Here is a 21,719-nt window from a genome sequence, read left to right as displayed (position 1 = left end):
GTTAAAAACTTTTGATAGATGATTTTGCAAAACTGTCTCTAACATATCAGTGAAACGTTAAAATCTTGTGATGCTCACAATCTGCTGCTGCTTAGCAACTGTTCAAATACTTAAGTCTGGTATATATGAAATAGATTTTTTTTTTTTTTTTGTTCTGTTTGATGCTTTCTTTAACAGTACAAAGCTACTTCCAGTTTTTCTGTAAATGGTGCATTTTAACACATGCCTCCTAGGAGGAAGTTGTATGGTCTCATGGCTGTACATGACAGCTAGGGAGAAGTAAACCAGCTTGTTTCTTCCCCTTCTAATGCAGTGCACACACTAGGGGTTGCTGATGATCCATTAAATGCTTTGTGCTATGTCTTTAATGGAAATGGGATCACGAATTCCACTACCAAGCTTCCAACTACATTTGTGTGTGGTGTCAAAGGTACACTTTGATGTACAGGTAACTGTTTGTACTGTCCAGGAAAGAGCACTGAAGATAGAAGGCAATGAAGTTGTTTTGCTCTTAAGTCATATGGTTTGTAACTTGTAGTAGCTTACAGACTTGTTCAAAATATTATTGCTCAAGTTATCCTTGGTATCTTTGCTTTTTTGTAAGCAGATAATTTCCCTGAAGCCAGTTTATTGCTCAGGAATTTTTCTCTTTTCTTTTGAGTGATGTTTTGTATAAACCAGGCATTCACAAAATAGTCAGTAAATCACAGTGAAATGCTGTGTGAATGTGGCTTCAGCAAGTCGAATGGAGGTTTGTTGTGCACATTGTATACAAGTGCTGACAGAGCCCTTGCTGTAAATTTTTGCAAAATGTTAATGTTCTTCTTAAAGTGCCTGCTTAGCGTATGGGGAATCAGAGACTTTGACCCTGTGACCTGGGAAAATTCCTGTTGTTTCAACAAGTTAGAATTCCTGCTATGTGTTAAAATGAGATCAGCAAGGAGACTGCATTGATAAGTGTTTGGAAGATGATACAATTCAGAAATACAGTTTTGCCTACTGCAATACAAGAGAAAGATGTTGAATGAGCTGGAGTATGATAAGAAGAGAGAAATTGTCTCTTTAGTTGCATTCCAGTGTGTTAGATTCAGAGTGTGCAACTCTCTTCCTGGCAGTCCTGTGGAGTTCCTGCAGGATGTTAGGCAGGACTTGAGCAATGTGTGTGTGAAAGCACATCAGGCTTAGCTGTGATGTTACTAATGTTTTTACTCTTAACTTCCCAGTGCTTTATGATTTTTTTTTCCTGTGAAAGTCATGTTATTTTATATGTATTTAAAGCCTTTTCTCAGTCACCATTAATATAGGCTGCTCTGTAGTAGATATATCGCCTGTTGAACAATACACACTGGTTTTAGATACAAATGAAAAATAATTAATGGAAAACAAGATACATTTAAAGAAGGTACTACTACTAGAGTTTGGCTGTCATCATGTGACTGAATTGGCATTACAGTTACATGTAACTCAGAGTATCACAGCTATTAATTTGCCTTTGGTACAGTCATGCTTTTTTGAGGCCTTTTATTCAGTTACTGCATTGGTCTGGCTTTCCATTTGTAGACTATGATGAACAGTATATAACATGGCTACAAGGGCAAAGACCCAGCAGCAATATTCATAAGAATGTTATTGTCCATAAGAATATTATTGTTATTATAGCAGGAAATGAGAATTTTAAATACTTTTTTTAAAAATTATTTTTGTTAGTCTAATATACCTACATTTTAAAATTTGGTAATGAGAGTTCCTCAAGCTAGAGGCCTCTCTTGCTGCGTGAAATGTTATTGTAACATTTCTGACTCATTGGCTGAGTTAGAAACGTAGTGAAATATGTTTCCCTCCATGGCCTGAGGTTTCTTCGTAGTGCTACAGCTGCATTCAGAAACATTGCCAGTAGTAATGCCCTTGCTGCAGTAGCAACAGCCTTTTAGAGCAATAATTCTATTGCTCTAAAAAATAAGAGACATAAATGAAGAATGGAGAAATCTCTTGGCTGGTTGGCTCTATTCTGGGAATTACTAAGAAAACAAGATTAATTTAAGTCTTAGTGCAGAGATGGTAGTTTCCTCCAAATCATTTTTCCAGACCTGAATTATTTTTCCCCAGCTCCTGCTTAGGGCTAGAGTTAACCTTACATCCTTTATGTTCCATTAGATCCTTATAGTTAACCTTATACTTGTACCCTCAGTAAGAGGATGGACTGTACTGTCAACCTTTAGACAACTTCTGGCCACTTGTATTGGTCATTCAGGTGGTACTATACTGACACCTTTTGAATTTGTTCCATCTCTATGTCTAAACGACAATTCAGTTACCTACTTACCTCATTTAGTCACATCCAAGAGACATAAAGGGAACAGGGGGAAAATAATAGAAAGACCATACTTGCCAAATGTAAACATCTTCCAGATAAGAACATGTATGTTTTGATTTAAATTTCAAACTACTGGAGAGAGTGTCAAAGGTGCAGCTAGACCTGAACTTGAAATGTGTGCTTTGTTTCTTTTTATAGTCATACAAACATTTGAGAATCAGATTTTCTTGGAGTATGACTTGCTGATCTTTGCTTCCTGTATCTTTGCTATCTGACAGTGGATGCTGCTCTTGCTGGGCTGTGCTGCAGTGCCCAGGTTGTGCCAAAATGAGTCACTGTATAGGTGGGGCTTGCACAACTAAGAATATAGAAATTTAAGTTAAAAAGTAAAAAATAGAGAATGGTTCCATGAAATCAGGCAAATACTTAGAAAATCTTCCTTGTAAGATCAGGAAACAGCCTGTACATTATGTGTATCTAAGAAGTAAAGAGAGATGCAGATGTCTTAGGAGTTTTTCCCATAAATAAATGTTTTCAGTCAAAGCAATAAGAAAGATTCACCATATTTTAGAAATTACTTGGGACAAACTTTTTTTGTTTCTCACTTTTTATATACTAGGTGTGCTATCAACAACATTTTAGGCCAATATTATACAGGAGCCTTTTTTTTTTTCTCTAGGGAAAAATGTAATGCAAATACTAGAAAATGGGACACATCATATAATGTGAATAAGACAACAATTGGCATGCCTTGTTACTGTTGGGATTTCTGTTATGTTTTTCTTAATGTAATTGTGTGCGTTTAATTTGCTATACAGCCTGACTTCAGCAACGTCATATAATTGTAGGGAAAAAAAATTTAAAGTCATTACTGAACTGCATCAAAATCCAGTTAATTATTCTTGGTTTGGACACCACTGATAGAGAATGTTTTAAGTCTGAAGAGGGGCTTGAGAGATCAGGAAGACCTTTCAGACATTGATGTTGCTCAAAGCTCCACCTAACCTGTTCACCACCAATGAGGGGTGAACCCACAACTTTCCTGAGCAACCTGTTCCAGTGTCTCACCACCCTCAACACAAATAATTTCTTCCTTATATCCAATCTAAATATATGCTCTTCTAGTTTAAAATTACTACTTCATCTTCAGGAGTTTTTGACTGTGGCTATTGGCAATTATTGAGATATTTTGATTATGTAATGTTTTCCCTAAAATGCTGTCATATCCCTTGATCTCTGATTAGCTTCATTTCTGGCTTACTGTTGTAGGATAATGGAACTTCTCAGCATTTTTAGGGGTAGTTGCTTTAGTATCAGTATGAAACACTGAAGTCCTTCAAATACTAATCTAGTCATCAGCAAAACCACTGGAAGATTGGGTTACATAATGCAAGCTCTGAGATGTGCAATGCTGTTGTTGGCTTCTTTATTGAACTGCTGAAGTTCAGCTATTTGCCTGGATATAGAGGCTTTCCAGAGCTTCCTGCTGTGAACTGAATAACCCAAAATACATATCAGAAATTGAACTATCTGGCAAGCTGCTAAAACATGGCACAAAATGTTTTTATGTGCCCATTTCTATACATTGATGTCCCATGATGGCTCTTCAGTAGTAAATGTACATCTCTTACTGAAAGGTTTGCTATCTGGTGTGTGTGCTGTCTTGTTTTAGTTTTTAGTTGGGAAATCACTGTCAAAAACTACTGTTTAATATGTAGCTTGCTAGGAGTTGTGATTCTCATTTCATGAGATGTCTGTTTCATTTATGTGAAGATTTTTAAATGAAATATTAACTTAGTAAGTGTAAGCTGAATCTTCCCTGGGTTCAGTGAAGCTGTCATGGGGATGATGATTCTAGAGTTCATATCAGCTTGACAGCTCTGAAGCAGCCAGTCATGCTGGACTGTGGTTCTCAGTGGTGGAGCCAGAAGTCTGCAAACTCTGCAGATCCAGGTCTAGTTGGAATGTGGTTTCATACTACTATTGAAAGGGTATTTGGAGCCAAGAGGTTTTGACATGGGCTTCTGTGTACTTAGGCTGCAGGGTAGTCCCCTTTGGTCTGGAGTCAGCTGTTGTAGAGGTTCCTAAAGCTACTCAAAGAAATTGTTGTTCATATACATTTTATTGCTGCTGTTTGCAGTAGGTTACTGGCAAGTTCCCTGAACATCCACAGCTTTTTGGGGGCAGTTTGTTCAAGGAAGACTTCGATCTGGTTGGGACTAGTATAGATACTACATTCATAACTGATTTTTTCTGAGAAGAGCAGTCTTGGATTTGTGAGGAGTTGTGTAAAACTTTTGGTGCAGTGTTCAGGAGCAGATGGAAAAGCCAGCAGAGCTATTGGGCATCATCAGAAAGATACTGAGGACATGAGAAATGGTGTCGTTGCTGTATGAAGCCCTGGTAAACCCTCCCCTTGAGAACCAAGGGCTACAGTCCCTGTATCTCAGGGAGCATATGTTAGTGTTAGAGAAGGTAGTGAGAGGATGTTATTTTATTTTTAATCATGGCAACAACTCTTGCCTTCCAAGGAGGCATTTAGACAACAGACTTACCAGTTTGGAGAGGTGAAGATTGTAGGAGGATTTATGAGCAAAGCTTGAAAATTAATGCAGGTGGTGAATGCAGAACGGTTACAGAATCCTGCAACTTGGAACTGTGTACCACTCAGGACCTGTAAGACAAGAAGTTTGAAAAGAGTCTAAGATTTTTTGGTTGATTTTGAATTATTATTTTAAAATGAACAGAGTAGTAAAGTTCTGGAATTCTTTGCCACAGTGTATTGGAGGGACAGATAATTTCAGTAGGTTAAGAAAAGGAATTTGATGAATACATCATCAACAGGTCTATAAAGAGAACAGGCAGGGCATTGCTCTCAAGTTTCTTCAACCACACAGTTGTACGTGTACATACGGAGAGAATGAAAGGAATGTGCTCAAAAAAGGCTTAGGCTTAGATGGTCTTCCTGAATATTGCTTTTTGTTGTCACTCTTGCAAACAACACTGAGCTAAAATGACGCTTCTTGACTCAGTAAGATATTTATGTTCTTATATCAGTGCACTTTGTGATCAGAGAAGCTGTGAGAGATTTTAGAATCTAGTTAGATTTCAACTGGTTGTTTAAAATCATTGCTTCTTGTATAAGCACTTGTAGGAAGCTCTTGTATATTTTTGTCAGTCATAAATCAAAAGCAGATTTTAAAGGAGATATAGTCAAGTGAATTAAAGAAAAAATTGTTTAATCATATTTCTATGTAGAATGCCATTATTTTCTGTTATTTTTTCAAGATTTTTTAAATGAGGGCTAGTCATATAGGTGTGTTTTTCCTGCCTCTTTCTTTGATTGGCATTTTTATTGTTTTAAGTTTTTTTTTCCTCTTCCTTCAACTCTTAGAAAGTTGCACTGGAAATAGTGCATACTCTTCAAAATAGCCACACCTGCTTTTGACTTCAGGGTGCTCATAGAGGATTATCTTTATGAAAGCTTTACACTACAGCAACATAGAAATGAGGTATGCAGAAGGAAAAAAAAAAAGGTGACAGCTTTCTCATATTGTTAATCTGTGGAAGAAACCTGATTCAATCACAGGTGGGGATGTGAAGATTAATACTTGCTACTTGACCTTCCTGTAAATTAATAATGGGTTTTTCATTCATTGGGAAGCTGACAAATGGAAGTAATAATAACTGTGTAATAAAAAAGGGAATAAGTCTACTTAAAGGTAGAGAGTTTTGATTATCTAGGTAAAACTGACATTAAGAATGTTAGGACTGAAATCCTAATGCAGGCAGAATTTAGAGTTACTGTGGAGTTCATTAATATAATTTTAAAAAATACCCTGACTGGATTATACTATGCAATTTTAGTTTTGTGTATTTCATTTCCATATGACATCCTGCAATTGCCATGAAACAAGTTTTACAAGACACATATAAAACATATGGTTGCTTCTAAGATGAAGAAAATGGTTCATAAGGATAGATTTATAACATTGGACTTTTAATTCTGAGTTTCATCAAGTATTGTATTTATGATACACATGTAATTCAGAAATCTGATTTTTATATCTTTACATACATTTCCAGTATAACTTAATGGGTAGTGATGTAGAGCTTTTAGAGGTCTTGTGAGAACTGTATGGGCAGGAGAGCACATGAGAAGTGTTGCTCTTAAACGGTTGGGTTTGCCTTGGTGAATAAGTGGAGGAAGAATTGAAAATGCCTTTTCAGCTATCTTAGAGGTGTTTTGCTTTCCTCACCTTTAGTTCATCTCCAGTAAAAATGAATTAAACCCTTTTACAAATTTCATAGCTTTCAGATCTGAACTTCTGTTGTTAACATACTGTGCAAAGAATAGGGGTCAAATTTCAAACTGCCAACTCCTAACAGTAGCTTAAGGCAAGCTCAACTGTTGTGATAGATTTTTCTCTAATGAAACCATATTCCTGAGGAAATTTTTACAGTGATCTGAGAAACCTAATTTTTAACGTGCTTATGTATGAGATTTGCCAACATATTGCTGAGCTGTGAAAAGGTCAGCTATGCTTTGATAGAATTGACAGAATGACCTGCAGTAAAGGAAGGTGGCTTTTTAAAAATTAATTCTCTTAAGGAAAAGGGAAGAAAAATCCAAACCAAACTTAGGTAAAATCCATTAGTAGAATCCCTTAATGTGTGCATTAGCATTACTGAACTAGCAAGAATTAAAACTTCACAGTCAAACAGAACCAAACCTTTCTTTTTTTGGTTGCTCAACATGAAAAGAGTACAACCCCCAACTAATTTCTCTTCAAAAAGAAATTGTGTAACTGCTCATAGTTTCCAAGGAATACCTGACAGATTAAGCTTCTTTAAATGTTTCATGTGTGCACTTTTGCTGTGGGACCCATTAAAGTACATTGTTATTCCAGCCAGGAGTTTAAAAGACATTATGAAACGTGTTAAATAAAATTTATTTCTGGAAATTACTCTTTGTAATTAATTTGGAGGAAGAAAAAGTACCAAGTTGTACTTCCAGGTAGGAATTGCTTCCAGGCAGGAATTGCTTCCAGGTAGGATCACTTAAAATAAATTTTCCATAGGAACAGATTACTTCTTTGAACTGTTCCAGAGTTTGCCATTCTCCTTTAACCTTACTCATCATTAATTATTTGATAGAAGTCTTTTGGTTTGATCCAATTCAGCAATGTGCTTGGGAAGACCTCATAGTGATGCTTATTTGCAATTCTGATTTTTTTCAGTTTTAAGGTCATGCAATGAAGTCAGGTTTATATGCTTCATGTTCTTGTTTGGATTCAGAACAGTGCAGAGTAGAAATCTGGCAAACAGTTACAAGGAAGTATCACTGTATAGTAGGTTGAGGATGTAATGGGAAACTAAATGTGATGGGCTAAATTTATTCATGCTTTATTTATTTAAGAGATGGATGGCAATGAGTGAAGTATAACATCTGGATTTGATAATACTATTCTTAAGCAGAGATACTGGTGAAGAACTGTTGAAACGGTTCAAATTGGCCATAGAAATATGGCCATGAATAATATATTAGAACAATTAAATTATACTAGGAATATTTAATAAACCTGTTTCCATCATCCAGTTCTCACACTTTTTTTTTTTTTTTAATATGCATTTAAAGCGTTAGTGATGTTAGTGTAAGCTTTTAGATTTTGTCCTGTCACTTCTTAATCTCTTTTGCAGAAAGAATATGAGACTCTGGGGTGAAATGTTCTTGTTTCTATATTTTTGCCCTTACAAAATTACTCTAAATTTTTAATTTTAAGAAAACAAGAAAACAAGTGTGTGTTCAGGCTGCCTGATATTTGGCTCCATGTAGGCTTTCAGAAAAAGTCTATTGGGGCTAAATGGGGAGAAAAGAATTGCATTGTTCCTTGCTGTTTAATTTCTAATTTTTTAAATTGTAGTTTCTCAGAGAACCATACAATTTTGGTTTTGTTTTTCTTTTTTCCTGCCTGCAAGGTGTCATTGACAGAGTTAAAAGTGTGCTGTCCTGCATATAGCTAGGAACCAATTTCTTTAAGGAAAGTTGGCCTTACATATAGTGGTAAGTTTCTAGTCTCATGTTTAACAAGAATGTGCAGTTATAAGTGAGGAAGACAAGGAAGAATAGGTGTGGAAATTGGCATGTAAGAGGTTGCAGAGGGAGGTTGCAAGAGAACAATATGACATTTATTGTCTGATGTTCTTTTTTTCTAAGCAATAGGGATACAAAAACATACTTTTAATCGTAAGGGGAGTGTTAACACAGAAGTAAGTACAAACCCGCATTAAGCTTGCAATGCTTGTTACAGTCAGAGGAATGGAGATCCTGCTTAGAAGGGGTCTGCTGTGGATAGAAATTCATATATTTATAATGTGATTTCCAGTCTTGTAGACTAGAGAGAAAATATTTTTTAAAGAAAGCTGAAAGAAATGCTAGCAATAAGAATATCTACTATACTTTGTCGTTCAAGCAATTCAGTGTGAAGAATCCCTCAATGGAGAATGAACTAAGGTTAGTCTTTAGTTGAATTATTGCAGTGAGACATCAGAATTGAGGTCTGGCTGAAAAAAGGACCCATAGAAGTTTCTTAATATTTGTTGGCTTCGTGCCTGGATAGGTGTTTGGATATGATAACAGAAAAAAAATGTAGCTAAATATATGGGCGAAGGTAGAAGGTATTGCTCATGAAAACATGGAGCAAGGAGGGGTGAAGATAATTTTACTTTTTGGAGTTACCAAATGCATAGTCTCTGTGTCTTAGTCCTGATGAAGGAGCCTGAGATAAGTATAGAGGGATTGGGTGGTTTATTTTTGGGTTTTTGTTGGGTTTTGGTTTTTTTCAGTCATCTTTTTAATTGCTTGTGTCATTCTGCTGTTGGTTGAGCAACCTTTACCAGGCTTGCATTGCAACTTGCTGCATCTGATTTCCTGTCATTACAGCAGTCTTTTATGAACAATGTCTGTACCCTGCACCATTAATGTTACAAGAAAACGTTCTCTTGTTTCTGCATTCACTCTCTTAAGAAGTATTTACAGCCTGATTTCTAAAATAAGCTGTTAGATAGAGTGCTTTTACAGCATTTTAGCCAGCTGAGTAAAACACAGATCAGATGTGATCAGAATAAAACCACAGAAAAATGTGAACAATTTGCTTACTGGGTGTAGCTGAACTAACAAGGAAGATTATAAAAGCTGTGTTCTGCATTGATTTGAGTTTGGAGAAGGTGAAGGGGGCATGCTGGTTGCTGCGGCAGTGTTCTGCATATTTCCAAAAGCTGCTCTCTTGAACACACAAGGGCTGTTTCCCGAATGGTAGCTGACCATAAATGGGACTTCAGTCATAATGAGTACATCATAACTCCAACTGGAATTATTAAATACAGCAGTTATGTTAAAATCTGCACAATTACCTTTGATATTTATTGTGACATGGACTTCATGTGAAGTTGCAGTAGGAAAAAATTAGTAATGAACAAGAAGTGACAGATAAGTCTGTCAGCTTCTTTGTTTAGATTTTGACAGGTTTCATTATTTCATAAAATCAATTTTGGCAGAATCTACTCTGAAGAGCACTAGCTTTATAAGTGTTTTGTGGAAAGTCAATGTGATATACTAGGTTAAGGTTTGTATTGAAGAATTGTCCATGATATGTTAAACATGTGCTCTGTCAGAAGAAAGGAGACTTGAAAAATTATGTATTTAGCCAGCACTGGTCCAGCACTATAACGGCCTAGTATTTGGCATCAGAATTAAATTTCACATTAAGTTGTCTTTGAATATTTTCATAAACAAGAGAGGCAGTGTATTTTGTGTCTCATACTCATGGTTCTGAGTAGTCTTTGAGAGATGACACATTGTTTACTTTGGTTTCAATAGTTTTCACAGAATAAAGCTTCAACAGGAGCTCCATCATGATACAATTGCCAGGCCTTTTAAGTTGTCTGGGGATCATGCCAATACTCTTTGAAAAGGAACACAGCTAATTAATTCTTCCGGTTACTTAGTATTTCTGGCATAAATGAGCAGTGAGATCTCTGTCTCTCTTCAACATTATAAAGCATTGTAAAGTCACATTGAAGGTGTTGTTTTGTTTTCTTTGTTTGTTTGTTTTTTAATAGCTAGAAGCAGTATGTAAAACGATTTGTTTGGAAATGGGCATTACTACAAGAATAACTTATGTTGTACTGCACTCCAGTATTTAGAAGTTTTTCTTTGTAATTAAACTCTGCTATTAATGATTTTAGGAAGAATTTTTTCTCTGAGTCACCAGTATTGAATTTTCCTTCTTCCAATAATTAATTTTTGAATAGGTTTTTCTGATTACTTCTGTAATGCTGTATTGCCTTGATTTTTATGCCAGAATCTCTGAATGAAACAAAAATATTGCTGCCAGCAGTTTCCTTTGCCTCCTGTTGATATCCTTTTCTTCTACAGTCTTAAATACTGGCAATCTTGGCTATTCGCTCTTGCATTCATGCCTTTTATTTTCCACTTGCATATGTAACTTTCTAACAATATTCTAAGAATATTTCTAACAATATTCTGGATGATCCTGAGTTCCATGGCTGACAGCAGTGTTGGGTGTCTGTTCCTTAGGCTTCCATCTGTCAGAGTAACTTTCAGTTCTTTTAAGTTTGCCTCTGGACATGCATCCTGAGTCCATTTTGTAGTTTCTTGCAACATCAAGAACTGGGAAAAAAACTTTTCATCTGTCTTTACTAGAGAGGCCTCAAAAGACCTCATGACCTGTCACTTTAGTCTTTCTTAAGGTTAATTTGAGTTTATTAATAATCTTTTGATATCTTTGAGCTCTTTAGTGGGGTTTCTTCTTGAAGTGATGATTGGAATGAGACCTTCATATTCATATGATACCTTTTTCATATGTTAAATTCTCAGTGAAGACCTATCAATTGCCTATTGTAATTGAAACTAAGGGGGAAAAAATTCTTTCTTTTTGTGTTGGAGTATATTTCTCTGAATTAAGATAATGGGAGCAGAGCCTCTTTGGTTTACTTCCTCCCATATTACAGTAAAAATAATATTTTGCTATGTTGGCACATTTGATGCACACGTGCAAAAATTTATCAGCAAATTTAGGAAAGTGATACTGCTCACAGGCATCTGCTTGGTGCTAAGCCACCAAAACTTAAAAATACAGTAGAAAAAATAAAAATAAGCAATCTCCTGAGTTCTGCATGCTACCAACAAATAATTGAACTTTGCAAGCATTCAGTGATGACCCATAAATCATTTTATGCCTCATGAAGATGCAGACAAGTTTTTCTGTAGCACTTTTGAATTTTAAGGTAATTATTATAATACTTTGCTGCTTTGGAGTAATAAATGGAAATTGTTGTCATTGTGTGTTTTATTAAGACTTCAGACTTTGAAAAATGAGTTAGAATACAAAATACTTTATTGAAATGAAGCACTGGAATGTGGAACATTTGTTTTAAGTACTGTTTTTTTAATTTATTCTCTGTTGTTTTTTGAAAAGACTACATAGATTAATCTCTTTCCATGGAGTTTTTGCTGTGGCAGCTGTGAAGGTGCGTTTTTGCTGGTACAATTTAAATAAAGAGTAAATACAAAATTTTAGTACTGTCCAGGGAACTTGAGATGGATATCATAGAATTTGCTATTCTGAAATATTAGAGCATATTGCAGAGTGGTTTGCTTTAATGTAGGTTAGAGAAATTGGGGAAAAAAAATTAAGCCGTCTTAGGAAGATTGAGGGGAGTTAACTATTTAGCAGGAAGTTTTATGGACTGCTCAGTAGAAGAGGGGTGGAAAAATGGCATTTGATACTGAACTAGGGTAAACGAGTTTTCTTCTTGTTAATAGAATCTTCTGGTTTTGTGGACTTGCTGTGATCTTGTTGGATTTAAAGTTTAATTAGAGAAGTATTACAGTACAGTTTTTGATACACGGATTTAAAGTTTAATTAGAGAAATATTACAGTACAGTTTTTGATACACAATGTAATTGTTTAGTTTTTTCATTTAAAGAGTGTTTTTCCTTATTTCTTTAAAGAAGGTGCAAGTTCAGTAGTCTTGTCACTGCTTAAATTAGTCTAGCACCATAAACTGTTGAAGTAACGTGCATGTACTTCTAGTGAGACATAGACTAAGGAACTTTTTTAATTGCTCTACTGCTGCCACAGAGAAAGTGAACAAAATTCATGGAGATGCTTGAATAAGATTTGCTAATTTAAGAGGTAAATGTACATTGGAGTTGACTATGCCAGGGTTTTTATGAACCATATTTACTTATAAGTTCACACATTTATTTATAATACTAGTTTATATGGAGAAGATACCATACCATTGCCTAATACACGGTGCATTCTTTGAAGATTTATTGGTAGAAATTCTTCTTGGTAAAAGCCTGTAGATATCATATGGTCTGGATAGATAATTTGTATGAATGTGTAGATTGGGTGATTGTGAAATAGTCTTATTCATAGCTCTTCATAATTTCCCTCAAAGCAGGAACAGAATTTCTTGAAGAAGCCTAAGTTGTTGCACTGTTATTTTCTCCCAGTAATAATTTCAGAATATTCTGACGTATGTTGGGTGAAAATCAAGTAGACAATTGCTAGTAAATTCTGAAACTTGGAGACATTGAACTTCTATCCACAGTATCCTGACAGTAAACAAAAACAGTGATGGTAAAGGTAAAAATGCAGGTACATTCAAAAGTTGAGTGAACACTATTTTGCAATATTTAATGTGGACTACTTTGTGTTCAGTTGTGTTTAAAATAAGTAAAAATGCTGTTCTTAAACCAAATAATTTTAATACTTTGATAAATCAAGTATTTTTTTATTTTTAATGTATTTTATAATATCAGTATAAAACCAAAGATAGAAGGAAACTGACCACCAGATGTATCTATAAATGGCTATAGATATATTATGGATATATATCTATAATTTAAACTTAAATTTTCAAGGTTCTGGGTGTGTAAAGGACAATTACTTAGAAATGTCACATGGGAAAACATCAACATAAAGTACAGACTTCGGCTGCATAATTAGAAAGGGATTTTGTACGTGTGTTTCAGTTTGTGGGATGTTTTTTTTTTTACATCAGAAGTGCCTGTTTTTGGTGTCTCAAGGCTTTCCTTTCTCTTCCAGAAAATGCTGGGACAGAAGAGATGAATACTTCCTTTACTAAGGCCTAAAACTGCCTGTTGAAAATAATCCTGACCAGGCAATATACGAATGGCCCAAGGAAGCCAGCAAATTGATATTCAGGTTTTACATGACCTGCGACAGAAGTTTCCTGAGGTACCTGAAGGTGTTGTATCCAGATGCATGTTACAGGTCAGTGCTCTGTTCATGGCTGTACGAGTAAGCAGTGTAGCTAATTTGAGCTTTCTGTATGGGCGTCCCCTTTGAAAGCAGATGTTTTTCTTTCTGTTTTTCTCTATAAATGAGACAAATGTACACAGACAGTTTCTTGATATTGCACAGCAAGCAAAGTTTAAATTGGCATCTCTTTGTCCATGCCTAATCAGAGGTGGTCCAAAGTACATCGGCCTGTAAATCAATAATCAGTGTGTGTATGGAGACTGCTGTTTCACCAATCAGTATGCTCATGCCTTTTGGCCATCTCAAGAGTCAAAATTAACTGTGGCAAAAGGAGGGATGCAAAGCCAACTTGAGTCCAGCAGGGACAATTTAAGGCAACGCTACAACATGCAGCATTTAAAAATCTTATTTTAATTTTTATTTGAGTGTTGAAGCAGGTCCAGAAGCAACTTTGCTACCTGATCTCCATCAGTCTTAAAGGTGGGCCTTTGCCTGCATGCGGATTGGCGCCAATGCTTTCCATTCCCAGCTCCCTTGGCCTGCAGAGCCAGCACTGGTGACCTTCAGTACCCTCTCCAGCAGGAAGCCTGGAGTGTGATGTGGGCACAGCCAGGTGCTCCAAGTCGGGCTGTCTCAGGCAGGATGAGGTGCTTGTAGCCTCCCCTCTAGTGTTAGACCTGAGTGGGAGGTGAGGCACTGGTGTGCATCTGCCCAGGGCTTTGGCTGCCAGATGGGCTTCATTTATTTGTTGTACCTTTGGAGTCTGTGTAATTAATTAATGGATTTCTGTAGGGCTTCATAGTAAAAAATAATTTTTGACCAGTGCATTTGTAGTTAGTGCTGAAGCTGCATATTCTCAAATTCTACATGCAGTTGCCTGTTTTTAGTGCTGCCACTATCAGAACACATACCATATTTTGTATCAGCTTCTTGTTCTGTAATATCATGTTAGCTACTTCAGAAGATAAATTAATGTCCCTCCAAAGCCCAGCAGGGACACCTAAATGCCTTGAGTTAACAAATGCTGGTAGACTTGACTTATTTAACTATGTTGCTTAAACATGTTCACTTTGCATTTTTCATCAATTGAAAGCATCCATACTGGTTGATCTTCTTTTTCATTCTAGGATATTCAACATTTGATTTACTATGTTTAATAAGAGAATTATTCAAATAGTCATACTGATCATCAATATACACTGATAGGGAAAAACAACGGGTTACAGCTTCCCAGAAGCTGTCTCTGGACTATGGCTAGGACAGCTGTGGTTATGATTCAACATTCTTTATTTCCTAATTTTTTGTCTTGCTATTTACATGTGTTTTTATGTATGAAATACATATTTTTCTTTACTTACATATGTATATGTACTCACACACACATACCTCCAAATAAAGTGTTCATACTGTTGGGAAAAGTGTCTGTAACAATTTTAACATTCATATTGCCAAGACTTTATCATGACTCTCCAGTCTTTCTAGAGTAAGAAGTTGTGAAAAGTGTGTTTCATAAACAGAATAGGTTTTGTTTTGCAAGATGGCAAAATTCTGCTCAGGGCTCATGAGTTTCAAGCTTTCTCCAGTCCTTTCTTTCTCATTATTTAGCTGAAAAGGAAACTGAACAAGAGTATAAATTGCCTGTACTTGTTCTCAGGATTGTACACTGCTATTTTTGTTAGTGCTCTGTAGGACTTTATACTACAAGTACAGTTTTGTTCTTCAAACATGAGAACTGCTTGTTCAGCAAGAGCTGTGGACTTGGTGGAGTGAATGCATCAGTAATCATCTTTTGAATGTAATCCTTGATAAACTTAAAAACTGATGTTTGTCTTTATTACAGTCAGTGATCTTCATAACATTGAATACAGTGGATTTCTTTAAATAAAAAGAGCCTTATAACTGCGAAGAAAAGATACTGTACATACCATGTTATGACAGATTTTTGGGGAAGGGTTTAGATTTTGAGGAAATGTTCTAAGTCAGCTTTCATAAGAGGATCTTTCAAAAACAGTCTAGAATAATGTTCCATGTGTGCAGTATTGTTAAACTAATTTGTCACACTGGAAAGCTACTTTTTTTGTGAACTAAGACTCACCAAGAAAATCCTGTCATGTTGGTGGTTTTTTGAAATTTCATGAGCTCTGGTTTCTCTGATGCACCTTCTAGCTTTGCTACTCTCTGGCTTGGGGTCTTGTTTGTTTGTTTGTTTTTTGGTTTGTTTGGGGTTGTTTTTTATAAAAGCTTCCTAACATGACCTCTTCAAACCAACAAATTTTGTACTTGGACTGATGGGAAAGATTGAAAAGCAGAATTTGAGAGTACTTGTGCACATGTTTTCAATGCTGCTGGAACAGTGTCTGAATCTTGAGTTCTGCCACCTTGTAGTTGAACACAGTGGAAGGAATTTCCAATAATGGCAGTAAGTGTAGTTCAGGTCAAAGACAAGTACTTGAGGACATTTGGTGTAAGAAATGCCTTGCCCTCACAGTACCTTATGTGCAGCCATCATATGTCAGGGTGAAGTTATTTTTAAGCTAGAGGTTATAAGATACCCCAGGTGAGAATCTGAAAGAACATAAGCAATTAGGCAGTTTATAAAAGCCTCATCAATAATACTATAACAAGGAAAATTTGTTTGGATCACTGTGAACTGTGCAGAAAAAATGTACAGATACTTCAGTCATCCTCCATTAATTCTTTGTAACCAAATGCTTACAGCTGTTTCTAAAGGAAGGTTTATGGCATTACATGCTTATAATGAAAAAAATAAGGATAAAGAGAGTATGCAAATACCTCAAGGTAAATAGCACACTGTTGAAATGCCTGAACAATATATAGCATGCAAACAACAGAAGACCACCAAAGAGCTAATAGGAGGAAACCTAAACATGCTTAATCTAGGGAGTAAAAAGTCTTGGGCTGATAGCACTGAATATTCCTAAAAAGTTTTGTATCCCTCTGTTTGTCCCAACAAGCCTCCTGCATTCAGCTCTCCCATTCTCCTCATTTAAAGCAATCCCTGCAGTGCTCACAGTCGGTGGACATTGTTCCCTGTTATTCTATTTTTTGTGTCCAGAGTATTCTATACCTGCTCCTCAAGTCTACATCCTCTCCTTGCTTCCTCATTTCCCTCCAACATTCTTATTCTTTCTTTTTTTTTCTTTCTCTTTCAGGGTGCCAACATTTTAAACTCAAATGGGACATGGGCAGAGATAAGATGAGGGGTATTGTTTTGCTGGAATATGCTCAGTTCTGCCATCAACCGGTTCTCTGATCTGTAAAGAGCTAGAAGCGGTTGAAACTCTGCCTCTGCCAGCCAGAAGATGCCAGGGGTTCCATGTGCCCCCGTTTCCCCTTTGAGTTCTCCAATTTTCTCATTGACGTCACTGAAATTTTGGAATTGATTTGATGCAGTCTTAAAAAAGAAAAAAAAAAATTGTCCAAAGAAATGCATTCAAGCTGAATGTAAGGGCCTTGCGAGCTTGGCCTGTTCCTTTTTGGTTTGGTATTTTTGGCCTTTCTGTTAATGATTTTAATTCACTTCATGCAAAATCTGCCTTTGAAATCTCTCTAGCTTGTTTTTCTGTAGCATCCTATCTTTTTCCCTTTTCTGGCTCCCTTTTCTCCTTTGCAACAAATACCAGGCTATTGTTCTTATCTTACCCACTGTTCTGTCCGCGTGTTTCCTTTCTTCACTACTAACTTCCTTTGATTACTTCATCTTCTGGTGCTTATTCCAAACTAGAGGCAATATGCTTATCAATTTGATCCATTTTCATATCAGTGAATACTTTTTTCCAGCAATCCTTATATAGAGCTGGCTTGATAGATAGCCTTTAGGGAATCCTGTCATTTTTAAAAGTTTTGTGGCTGGGGTTTTTTTGGGGGATTTTTTTTTTCTTTAATTTGGAAGAATTCAGAACTGTATCTGGTCTGTATGAACACATATTTTTGGTTTTGTGGGTGAAGTTTAGCCTTGTCATCCCTCTCCCACTTCTGGAGATTTTTTGTTGTTGTTGCTGTTTGGGGTTTTTTTGGGGGGGGGTTTTGGGTGTTTTGGTAAATCTGTAAGGTAGAGACAGTCTTGCTATGTCTGCACAGCACTGTCACCTTCATTGTGGTTGAAGAATGAGAAATGTCTGCTAGTTTAACAAAAATGACAAAATAGAAAGCATGTAGCATGGATCAGTTTATCTGGTTGTGTTACTCTTTAACTAACTGATAATGTTGCTACTTGGCACATGCAATTTTTTTCCTTGATCACGTGCATTTTTTTTCTAGTAACTGTTTCTATGTGCTGGATGGATATGCCACCTATTTAGTGTTAATAACATGGGTCTGAACAGGTGCTCTTCTGGCTGAAAGTATTAACCTTAATTTCTTGGGGAGTGGGAGGTTCTGTATGAAAAGTGATAAAGACAGAGCACAGTATGAAGAAATTAGGTCACTGATGCATGTTCACTCTTTCTACAAATCCTTATGTAGGAAAGAAAGTTGGGAAGATTAGAGTACAATATTATTAAACATGTGGAAAAGGAGAAGAGAGATTAGTGGTTTGGTTCTGAAATCTTCTTAAAAAAAGAGTTAACTAGGTTGTGGTTTCTGTTCTAAGTCATCCTATTACAGGTTTTAAAAGGTGCAAATATAAGTATTTAAAAGCTTTGCAAGCAATAATTTAAAATTGAAATACAAATGTCCTCTAAGTTTTCAATTAATAGTTTTAATCTTACAAAAGAATAATCCTCATATATTTGTATAAACTGATTTTTGCATTTCTTTTGAAGTCGTGTACAGTTTCTTGAGTTGGCGTATTTCTTCTCTTCATAAGATTCACTTTCTGTTTTCAGCAGGAGGTAATGCATAACTGGTATTGAAGTGTTTGGGAAAACATATAAAATGAACATGTGTTTTTATTTTTGTTTTTAAGTTATTAATCATTACTATGCAGATGCAGTGACTCCATTCCTGCTGTCATTTTCCTCCCTAAAGCCAGAGCTTCGGTCTCTGCTGAAGATGGTTCTGAAACTGAGAAGGAATAGGGAAAGTATTCATCCAAGGTGTATCATACTGTATAAAGCTAGCTTTCCAAGGTGCAGGATCTCCCTGTCACTGCTTCAGAGGCAATGCAGACCACTGCCCTTGGTGCCACTGGCTGAGTCACTGTTCCCAGAGCAGTGAGCTTCACAGGCAAGCCCTTTGTGTGTATAGAGCAGCTATGCTAGCCACCCACCTAAAGCTTTCATCTGATGCTATATTGCTCATTTTTCAGTTGTGATTGGATATATTCATACATAACTGTGACAGTATTTTATCAGTAATGTCAAACTTCCATCTGTCTTTTTTAGAATAACAATAATTTGGATGCCTGTTGTGCAATTCTCTCTCAAGAGAGCACAAAATATCTCTACGGTGAAGGAGACCTGAGTTTTTCGGATGACTCTGGGATTCCTGGACTACGAAATCACATGACATCTCTTAATTTGGATTTGCAGTCACAGAACGTCTATCACCATGGACGAGAAGGAAGTAGAATGAATGGAAGTAGGACTCTAGCTCACAGTGTTAGTGATGGACACCTTCAAACCAGTCAGTCCAACAATGAACTGTTTCAGCAGGAACCACAGACAGCGCCTGTGCAGGTTCCACAAGGATTTAATGTCTTTGGGATGGCTAATACAGTTAGTGCTTCTAATCCAGGGCAGCATCTTGGATTTCACCTAGGCAGCAAAGGAGTATCTAACTTGTCTCAACAAACACCCAGATTCAACCCCATTATGGTAACTTTAGCCCCAAACATTCAGCCTGGTCGCAATACCCCAACGTCTTTGCACATACATGGTGTACCTCCTCCTGTACTTAACAGTCCCCAGGGAAATTCTATCTATATTAGGCCTTACATCACAGCTCCTAGTGGTACCGCTCGGCAAACACAGCAGCAGCCAGGCTGGGCATCTCAGTTTAATCCCATGCACCCTCAGCAAGTCTACCAGCCTTCACAGCCAAGTCCCTGGACTACTATTCCTACATCCAGTACTACGCCACATACCTCATCGCAACACTCAACACAGCCAAACCAGCAAGGCCACCAGACTTCTCATGTGTACATGCCTATCAGTTCTCCTACTACTCCACAAGCACCTATGATTCATTCATCTGGTAGCTCACAATCTTCTGCTCATAGCCAATACAACATTCAGAATATATCCACAGGACCTCGCAAAAATCAAATTGAAATCAAACTTGAACCACCACAAAGAAACAGTTCTTCTAAGTTACGTTCAACTGGCCCTCGCACCTCCACTGTTCCCTCTTCCCTCAACAGCCAGACATTAAGTAGAAGTCAACCCACTGTTTACATATCGGCCAGTCCTCCAAATACTGATGAAGTGATCACACGTGGTCAGCCCAAGGTCTACATTTCAGCAAATGCCACAACAGGAGATGATCAACTTGTGCGGAACCAGCCCACGCTTTTCATATCGACAAATCCTGGAGTATCTACTACTGCTAGGAATATGTCTGGTCAAGTAAGCATGGGTCCTGCATTTATTCATCACCATCCACCCAAGAGTCGAGCAGTGGGCAACAGCACCACTGCAACTTCTCCTCGAGTGGTTGTTACGCAGCCTAACACAAAATATACTTTTAAAATTACAGTTTCTCCAAATAAGCCCCCTGCAGTTTCCCCAGGGGTAGTATCCCCAACTTTTGAACCTACAAACCTTCTAAACCTTCCTGATCACTATGTTGAACCAGAGGGTATCCAGCATCTTACTGACCCTGTTTTAGCACATGTGGATAGGATCAGTGATGCACGGAAATTGAGTATGGGATCTGATGATGCTGCCTACACGCAAGGTAATATTCTTAATATAAATTGTAGAGATACTGACCAGGTTGTCAATTCAGTGTGTAGATTGCAGAACAGGAAACAGTTAGTAACCTTTATGATGTTAATACAGTGTCTTTAATTTTAGCTTTTGTGAGTGTTTCCTAAATAAATAAAAGCATTTTATAAGCAAATCATAGATTTCTTTTTATGGTAAAGACATGTAACTGAATATTTGGAGATCTTCTTCTGTTTGTCTTAAGTAGATATGTTATCTGTTTAATGAAGTGGAGTCATACCATCTTCATTTTTATGTTGTTCTGGAAGAAATATCTACGTTTGTTCAACTAAAAAGCTACAATTCCATTGTCAGATTTCTAAATCAGTTGAGATACTGTTTACATTGGATAATGTTCTTTTTTTTTTTTTGTGAGTGTTATTTAAGAGGAAAGAAAAGCAGACTTCAAAAGCAATTAATAGCATGAAGTGTTGGCCTGGCCTCCATGTTTCCTACTATGTTCCTGACAATAAAATGCTTAAAGTCTTGATACTTACTTCTCTTACATTTTAAAATGTGAAAAGGAACACCAAATCAAAGGAATCTGTTTTAAGGGATCAGTGGTAATGGAGGGGTAAAACTTAGAATATGTGATACAGCAAGATAACCTGTTAATCTTTTTCTTCTGTTTTCATGGGTTTGCATGCTTTTATTACCAACTCGATGGTTTATTAACCCTCCTGTAAGCAATTAACATAAAAATGTCGAATGAGTCTTAGGATATTTAAGCAGTATTCACAATAGTTTGTCAAAATAATTTGTCTTTGACCTCACTGGTCCTCTCTGGACTTAGCAAACAATTCAGAATTTCAAAAACTGGCTTGTTCCACAGCCAATATAAACATTCTTCAGATGAATTTAGCCATTTTATTTTGTGTAAATAAGTACAGTGATCAGGACACTGAAAGCCAGGTCTGCATCTGGAGTACTACACTGGAGTGCTAATGAAGTAAATCAAAAAGTGATTCTAGCTTGTGCACTACTTCTGGATATAATTATCTTTGGTGAGGAATAGTCAATCCTAACTCAAAAGTTTCTAAAGGTTATGTGCCAAAACAAAAAACCTAATCATCCTTACATTCTCTTATGTTCAGTGCATAAAGAACTTCAGAAAATTCATCTGTAGGTAAGCAAAACAATTGCCCCCCAGATCATATTTCCTTTTCTTACTTTGGAGGGAGACTTAGGTGTCTGTTTTAG

General features: G+C 36.6%; 1 protein-coding gene across 1 annotated transcript in view; it reads left to right on the top strand.

Moving 5' to 3' along the window:
* The window catches only part of TAB2 (TGF-beta activated kinase 1 (MAP3K7) binding protein 2), a 59,912-nt gene that overhangs the window by 26,536 nt on the left and 11,657 nt on the right, over positions 1-21,719 (top strand). Inside the window, exons 2-3 of the mRNA XM_053938834.1 lie at positions 13,456-13,644; positions 18,978-20,490. Coding sequence (XP_053794809.1) covers positions 13,543-13,644; positions 18,978-20,490 — 1,615 coding nt within the window. The 5' untranslated portion in view covers positions 13,456-13,542. The remainder of the gene's footprint in view (positions 1-13,455; positions 13,645-18,977; positions 20,491-21,719) is intronic.

Source organism: Vidua chalybeata, chromosome 3 (genome assembly GCF_026979565.1).
Source record: "Vidua chalybeata isolate OUT-0048 chromosome 3, bVidCha1 merged haplotype, whole genome shotgun sequence".
Lineage (NCBI taxonomy): Eukaryota > Metazoa > Chordata > Aves > Passeriformes > Viduidae > Vidua > Vidua chalybeata.
Note: the sequence above shows the minus strand (reverse complement) of the source record. Positions and strands in the feature narration are given on the sequence as shown.